General features: G+C 48.1%; 1 protein-coding gene across 1 annotated transcript in view; it reads left to right on the top strand.

Annotated features, from left to right (window-relative positions):
* The first annotated feature begins 5,132 nt into the window (after positions 1–5,132).
* LOC142473010 (amine oxidase [copper-containing] 3-like) overlaps positions 5,133–7,948 on the top strand; it is a 91,472-nt gene continuing 88,656 nt past the window's right edge. The window contains 9 exon segments of the mRNA XM_075580159.1: positions 5,133–5,528; positions 5,530–5,670; positions 5,672–5,719; positions 5,721–5,961; positions 5,964–6,220; positions 6,222–6,345; positions 6,348–6,658; positions 6,660–6,736; positions 6,738–6,883. Coding sequence (XP_075436274.1) covers positions 5,295–5,528; positions 5,530–5,670; positions 5,672–5,719; positions 5,721–5,961; positions 5,964–6,220; positions 6,222–6,345; positions 6,348–6,658; positions 6,660–6,736; positions 6,738–6,883 — 1,579 coding nt within the window. The 5' untranslated portion in view covers positions 5,133–5,294.

Here is a 7,948-nt window from a genome sequence, read left to right as displayed (position 1 = left end):
AGAAAGCGCTGTGTAGCGTGAAACGCGTGGGAGATTTTTTTTTTTTTTTCTATTCTGTCCCTACTGTTTTTTTTTGTTTTTTTTTTAATTATGTAATCCAATAAACTTTTTTTTAATTATTTTTCTAATACTCGGCGAGTTGTTTTTGGTGCCTTTTCTGTCCGGACGGCGGGCCAACCATTCTACAGTGTCTGCAATGTAGGCAATGCCCTTTCCCAGAATCCTTTGCATCCGGTTTCTTACATTGAGCAGGTAACTGGAAGGCAGAATATCTTGTGCTGCTATAGATGTGATTGGGGGGGGGGGGGGGGGGGAGAGAGGTTATGCCCCTCGCCAGCGTGACCATCCTATAGTCCTATCAAGAATATAGTTCTCTTCCACCCTGAAGATGCAAGATTGGACAAACGTCTACATTTTTATTGCATTACATAAAGCAAATCCTATTGAAAACAATGATCTTTTATTTATATGTTATATTTATATTCATTTGTGAGCACATTCACATGTCTGAGACAGGTCTGCAGCCCCGCCTTTCACCATTATCACCCAGCGCACAGCGCTTCCACTGCAGCAAGGGATTCTGGGAAATGACATGCAGCCCTGCCTTTCACCATTATCACCCAGCGCACAGCGCTTCCACTGCAGCAAGGGATTCTGGGAAATGACATGCAGCCCCGCCTTTCACCATTATCACCCAGCGCACAGCGCTTCCACTGCAGCAAGGGATTCTGGGAAATGACATGCAGCCCCCGCCTTTCACCATAATTTCCTCATCTTCGCCGCTGTCTGTCGGCTCCCCGCCGTGCGCGCGCGCGGCCCTTCTATAGAAAGGCTGACTGACGTCAGCCAACTAAAATTCTGCACGCGCGCCCGGCACTATAGAACGTGCTTAAGACGTGAATGCTCACAGGTGATATCTTTATTTGCTACATGCTGTACGATGGAGGGTTTTTAGTCACCTTTTTCACCCACAATAACATATATATATATATATATATCACATAATTTTTAATTATTTTATTTTTTTACACCGCCACCCACCACCCCCCTCTGCTTAAATCTGGTGTCTTACTTGGGCCAAAATAACAGTCCCAGTTTTACGGAGAAAGAACGCGAAGGGGAGGGATACTTGGACCTTTTTTGAGGAGAGGGACAATTTGACTTCCATGACGTTGCCAGGCGCAGTGGTGGTGGTGTTGGAGTGCAGAAAAAGTTTAATGGGGGGGGGGGGGCAGTTACGTCTTCCATCCACGAGGTGGTGCTGTTGGTCAAGTCGACACAAGCCGTTACTTCCATCTATCCCAGTGATTCCCTACTCCAGTCGAAGAACCCCCCCCCCCCATCAGGTCCGAGTTTAAGGATGTCCCTTTAGCACAGGTGAATGACTGAGCCCACCTTATGCTGCTATCCTTTTTAGAACCTGACCTGATGGGGGGTTCTTGGGAACCACAGAGATATCCAACCATGATCCATTAGGAGTTGCCTTAACCCCCCCCTCCCCCTTTTCCCTTTTGGCAACTCCCAGTTTGGGGGTAAATTCTCCAAACCGCCTACATGTGCCGTCCGTCATACTCGCTCCATCGTGGCATACGCTTTGATTTTTTTTGGGCCCATGTGCTAAACCCCGGAAGCAGTTTGCCAGTGGAGAGATCTCCGCAGAAACCTGAATGGGGCTACAATGGTCTCCAGCATGGGGAAGGTTGGTCTCCCAGTATATGGAGTAAAAGTGGTCCTTGGGTACACAAGAAGTGCGTTGTCAAATACACCCAGACGCTCTCCGTCAACATAAAGGTGTCACCACCTGATGACTGCACCAATTGGCACAGCTGTCCTCTCCTATAACGTCGTCATGTTTTAGGAGGCCCCTGGTATAGTTCCCATGCTTGTTCTAAATATGTATGCCAAACCACCACCACCACCTTGCTACATAACTGTCATAGCTTAAACAAAAAACATAATCAGGAGTCACAAACCCACCATCAAGACCAGTCACTGCACCCCCTCTTTTTCTCCTTGGTCACTTGTATCTCCCATGTTCTGCCCTTCCTCCCGCTGTTCCCCTGCTCATGTACATCTCCTGAGTTTAAAGTCTTACGTCATAGGGCTTTTCATGTAAACCCTATTTTTATTCTTACAGACATTTCCAGTCTGGGATTGCTCCATAAAACTCTTGATTGTCCCATCTAACCTTTCCCTATAACTCCTATTGTCCCATCTAACCCTTTCCTATAACTCCTATTGTCCCATCTAACCCTTTCCTATAACTCCTATTGTCCCATCTAACCCTTTCCTATAACTCCTATTGTCCCATCTAACCATTCCCTATAACTCCTATTGTCCCATCTAACCCTTTCCTATAACTCCTATTGTCCATCTAACCCTTTCCTATAACTCCTATTGTCCCATCTAACCCTTCCCTATAACTCCTATTGTCCCATCTAACCCTTCCCTATAACTCCTATTCTCCCATCTAACCCTTTCCTATAACTCCTATTGTCCCATCTAACCCTTCCCTATAACTCCTATTGTCCCATCTAACCCTTTCCTATAACTCCTATTGTCACATATATCCTATTACCCTATCAATTGCTTCTTATAACTCCTCCCTATTACGCCTATTGCTCCATACAATCCTGCCTTATAACACCACCTATTGCTCCATTTAACCCCTCCCTATAACCCCCTATTGCCCAATATAACCGCTCCCTATAACCCTGTCACCTATGGCCACCTGGGAGCACCATCCTATTGCCCCCTATAACTTCTATTAACCTATAATATGCTTCCTATAACTCCTATTGCTCCATACAACCACTTCCTATAATCCCTCCTATTGCCCCATATAACCCCTCCCTATAACTAATATTTTTTTTCCATATAATCGCTCTCTATAACTCCTATTACCCCATATAACCACTCCCTATAACTCCTCCTATTACCCCATATAACCGCTCCCTATAACTCCTCCTATTACCCCATATAACCCCTCCCTATAACTCCTCCTATTACCCATATAACCCCCCCTATAACTCCTCCTATTACCCCATATAACAGCTCCCTATAACTCCTCCTATTACCCCATATAACCGCTCCCTATAACTCCTCCTATTACCCCATATAACCGCTCCCTATAACTCCTCCTATTACCCCATATAACCGCTCCCTATAACTCCTATTACCCCATATAACAGCTCCCTATAACTCCTCCTATTACCCCATATAACCGCTCCTATAACTCCTATTACCCCATATAACCGCTCCCTATAAATTCTCCTTTCTCTCCATATAACATTCCCTATAACTCGTCTTATTTCCCCATATAACCCCCTCCCTATAACTCCTCCTGTTACTCCATATAACCCCTCCTATAACTCCTCCTATTACTCCATATAACCCTCCCTATAAACCACTATTGCTCAATATAACCATTCCCTATAACTCCTCTTATTTCCTCATATAATACCTCCCTATAATTCCTATTGCCCCATATAACCCCTCCCTATAACTCCCCCTATTTCTCCATATAACCTTATAGAAGGGGGAGTCTGACACCGGAGATTTTTTTCCTTGCAGTATCTTCATACACTAGGGCCAGCACATATACAGGTTCCAGCACATAAACAGGTTCCGGGCGGGGAACGGTTCCAGCACATATACAGTTCCGGGCGGGAACGGTTCCAGCACATATACAGGTTCCAGCACATAAACAGGTTCCGGGCGGGGAACGGTTCCAGCACATATACAGGTTCCGGGCGGGGAACGGTTCCAGCACATATACAGGTTCCGGGCGGGGAACGGTTCCAGCACATATACAGGTTCCGGGCGGGGAACGGTTCCAGCACGTATACAGTACCAGGTGGAACACAACCTGCTCCATGGTGTAAAAACAGACCAGCTACTCCCAGCGCTCTTCCTCGATCTAAAAAGCCGACGCTCTCATGGTGTAATATCTATACCTATTAAAACGACGATTCGGCACCATCCACAACACATTCTGGACACGTCTCTCCCCACCTTCCATCTTCCCTGCCACGGTCTTCGTACGTTTGGTATATAAGCATCAAGGAACGTCTTGTCTAGTCATCAACTTGGCATGTCTTTGAATGTTTGCAGTGCCGCTTGTTCCTTGGTTGATGAATTGTACATCGAATCACTTGCCCCCTGCTGTCCGTCTGTTTTTGCTTAGCCTTGTGTTTCACAGAAACTCTTAACCCATCCCAGTCTCTCCGTCTCTCTTTTTTTGGGGGGGTTTTGCTGGCCAACATCTTCTTCCAGAGGTCCGATATAACCCACGCTCCCTGCGACTCCTCCACTGGTTCATATCCCCGCCGGGATGTTCCTGCACAATAACTCCTTCCTTTGTCGTTCTTTTCCTAACCAACGCTTAACGAACAGTGCGTATTGTATGTTACAAAGCGTGACCACATGTATCTACGTTATGGTGGGTGAAAAAGGTGACAAAAAAAAAACCCCCACCACCGTATAGCATATAGCAAATAAAAAAATATCGCTTGTGAGCACATTCACACAGACAGGTCTGCAACCCCCTGCCTTTCACCATTATCACCTAGCATACAGTGCTCCCACTGCAGCAAGGGATTCTGGGAAATGACAAGCAAATGAGCACACAGTGTCAACTTTTTGCCTTAAATCCATGTTTACATGGAACCCCTTAAGCGGATGCTCGCTGCGTTCACACAGCTTTTCAGCACAGCCTGGGATAAGAGGCAAAGTCAGTAAACCCACTCTGACCGCTGTTTAGACCCGTTTGGGTCTCATGAGTGTGAGGTTGGTAGTACTGGCTTTGTGATTAAGGTTCCGTGTAAAAATGGATTTCAGGCAAACGGTGACACTCTGGGCTCATTTGCATGTCTTAACAGAATCCCTTGCTGCAGCGGGAAGCACTGTATGCTGGGTGATAATGGCGAAAAGCAGGGTTGCAGACCGGTCTCGCGCGTGAACGTGCTCACAAGCGATTATTCTTTATTTACAAAGTGTGGATAGAGAAGATGTATTCATATGTAACCCTAGGAATGTTTCAATGCGTGGCTGCCCCTTCATGCAGCTGAGGGGTTAACCATCTTCAAATAAAAGCAAGTCATCCCTTTGGCTTGTCTTCACTCTCCAAAACCTTTATCCCTCCCCTCGTACAACGATTCCCATATCCTCTTAGGGATGCAGCGTGTTAAATAGGTTGTGCATGCTTGGGAGAAAGACTGTCTGAGCCAAGACTGGACTTTTAAAAACGATTTGCGGTTGTAAACAGGAGGGAAGAGAATTAACCGGACTCGAACATGAACGGAAAAGTGATCACCCTTCTGTTGTTTACTTTTGCCTGTGTTGTCACCCATTGTGGCTTTGGCTTGTGCCCTGCTACTCGGATCCAAACGAAGACCTGCGGAGCCGGAAAGCCGACGTCGCCACTGCCGAAACACGACGACCGGAGCTTGGTCTTCGCCGATCTTTCGCCTGAAGAACTCACTGGAGCGGTGGAACACCTGAAGAAGACCCTAAACGTGAAGTGGGTGGGACATCTCTACAGCTGAGCCTGGTTCCAACTGCATCTACTCGGTGGAGCTGCAGCTCCCCAAAAAGCGAGATGTTCTCTCGTATTTAGACGAGGGAGGACCGAAGCCTGCAAGAGAAGCCTTGGTCGTCGTTTTCCACGGAGGCCCAAACAAGTCCTGAGATTAGAGAGTATGTGGTGGGACCTCTTCCTAAACCCCAACTACACGAAGGACGTCACTCTTCAGAAATACAACGGCAACATTACATATCACCGTAGGCCTGTCATCGGCAGTGAGTATGTACAGCTGTACAAACATATCAGCGACAAAGAGTTCCCCAAGGCGATTACCTTCATGGAGGAGGTTTTGGGCTATAAGGGTCCAGACACTGACTATTTTTGTGAAATGACTACTGCCCCACGGGGCTTCAAATCTGGAGACCGGAGCACATGGTTTGTTTTGTCTTTAACACACATGGCAGTGGCTATTTTCTGCACCCAGTGGGGCTCGAGCTCCTGGTGAACCATAGAAGTCTCGATGTGAGTCAATGGAGTGTAGAAAAGGTCTTCTACAATGGGAATTTCTTTGACAGCCTGGTCCAGCTAGAGGAGCAGTACAAAGCAAAGAAGGTGAAGGTGGTGAAAATGGATAAGGCTCACTCTGAAAACAATTACGCCCCTCTCAAACCCCCCAAAAGCACTGTGACCGATATCCCCCCTGCAGTATGAGCCACAGGGCCCCCGTTACAGCGTCAAAAACAATCAAGTCTTGTTCCAGCAATGGAGTGTGGCGTTCGGAGTCAACGTTAACTCAGGACTCCGACTTTATGATATCAAGTTCAAGGGGAGAGGATAGTCTATGAACTAAGTATCCAAGAAGCCATTTCGGTCTATGGTTCCAATGCTCCAGGAGGGATGTTAACAAGATACATGGACGGGAGCTTCGGCATTGGACGCTTTGTCTACGAGCTGGTTCGTGGAATCGACTGTCCTTATTTTGCTACCTATGTAGATACGTACCACTTGTTCGATTCCAATAAGTGGGTACGCAACAGGAACTCAATCTGCATCTTTGAACTCAACACTGGACTTCCTTTGAGACGTCACTTCTCAAGCCTGGGCTCCCTTTATTATGGTGGGTTGGCCAACACCCGTCTTGGTCATAAGGTCCATTTCCACCCTTGGCAACTACGATTACGTGTTCGATTTCATATTCTACCAAAACGGGCCATCGAAACCAAGTCCACGCCACGGGGTACATCTCCACATCTTTCTACATGGAAGAGGGATTGGATTACGGCAACAGAGTGGGGGAGTTCACATTGGGGACTATCCACACTCACTTCATCAACTACAAGGTGGACCTGGATGTTGGAGGTCAGTTAATGCTACAGTAACCTTATTGTTGAGAGGCGAGACCAAATCCGATCCTCTTGTCTGCATCCCCTCTCTCACTTTTCCCATATCTCTGTTCCCCTCTCTCTCCTCTTCCCCCCCATCTCCTCTTTCCTTTCACCTCTTCTCTTTCCCCCTCTCTCTCCTCTTTCCCCCTCTCTCTTCCTCTCTTCTCTTCTTCCCCCCTCTCCTCTCCTCTTCCCCTCTCCTCTCTTCCCACTCTCCCCTCTTCCCTCCTCTTCACCCTTCTCCTCTTCTCCCTCTCTCCTCTTCTTCCTCCCCACTTTCCTCTCCTCTTCCCCCTCTTCTCTTCCCCCTCCCCCTCTCCTCTTCTTCCCCCCTCACCACCCCACTCTCCTATCCTGTTCCCCACCTCTCCTCTTCCCCTCTCCACCCCTCTCTCATAGCCTCTTCCCCATTCTCTCCTCTTCTTCCTCTCCTTCCTCTCTTCCCACTCTTCCACTCTCTCCCTGTTCCACCCCTCTCATCTCCTCTTCCCTCTCTCTCCTCTTCTTCCTCCCCCTCTCCTCTTCCTCTCTTCTCTCCTCTTCTTCCCCATCTCCCCTTCTCTTCCCCCCTCTTCTCCCCTCTTCTTCCCATCTCCCCTTCTCTTCCCCTCTTCTCCTCTTCCCTCCTCCTCTCTTCCCACTCTTCCCTCTACCCCTTCTCTCCTCTTCACCCTTCTCTTCCCCCTCTCTCCTCTTCATCCTTCTCTTCCCCCTCTCTCCTCTTCTTCCTCCCCTCTTTCCTCTCCTTTTCCCCTCTTCTCTTCCCCCTCTTCTCTTCTCTTACCCCTCTCTCCTCTTCCCCCTCTCCCTTTCCTCTCTCCACCCCTCTCATAGCCTCTTCTCCTCTCCTCATCTTTCTCCCCCTTCTCTCTTCCCACTCTTCCCCCCCTCTCTCCCATTCCACCCCTCTCATCTTCTCTTCCCCCTCTCTCCTCTTCTGCCTCCCCACACTCCTCCTCTCTCCACCTCTCCTCTCCCCGTCCCCTCTACTATTTCCTCTTCCCCCTCTACTCTCCCCCTCTCTTCTTCCCATCCTCTA

This window comes from Ascaphus truei, chromosome 23 (genome assembly GCF_040206685.1).
Source record: "Ascaphus truei isolate aAscTru1 chromosome 23, aAscTru1.hap1, whole genome shotgun sequence".
Taxonomy (NCBI): domain Eukaryota; kingdom Metazoa; phylum Chordata; class Amphibia; order Anura; family Ascaphidae; genus Ascaphus; species Ascaphus truei.
The sequence above is the reverse complement of the archived record's forward strand: the minus strand, read 5'-3'. Positions and strand labels throughout refer to the sequence as shown.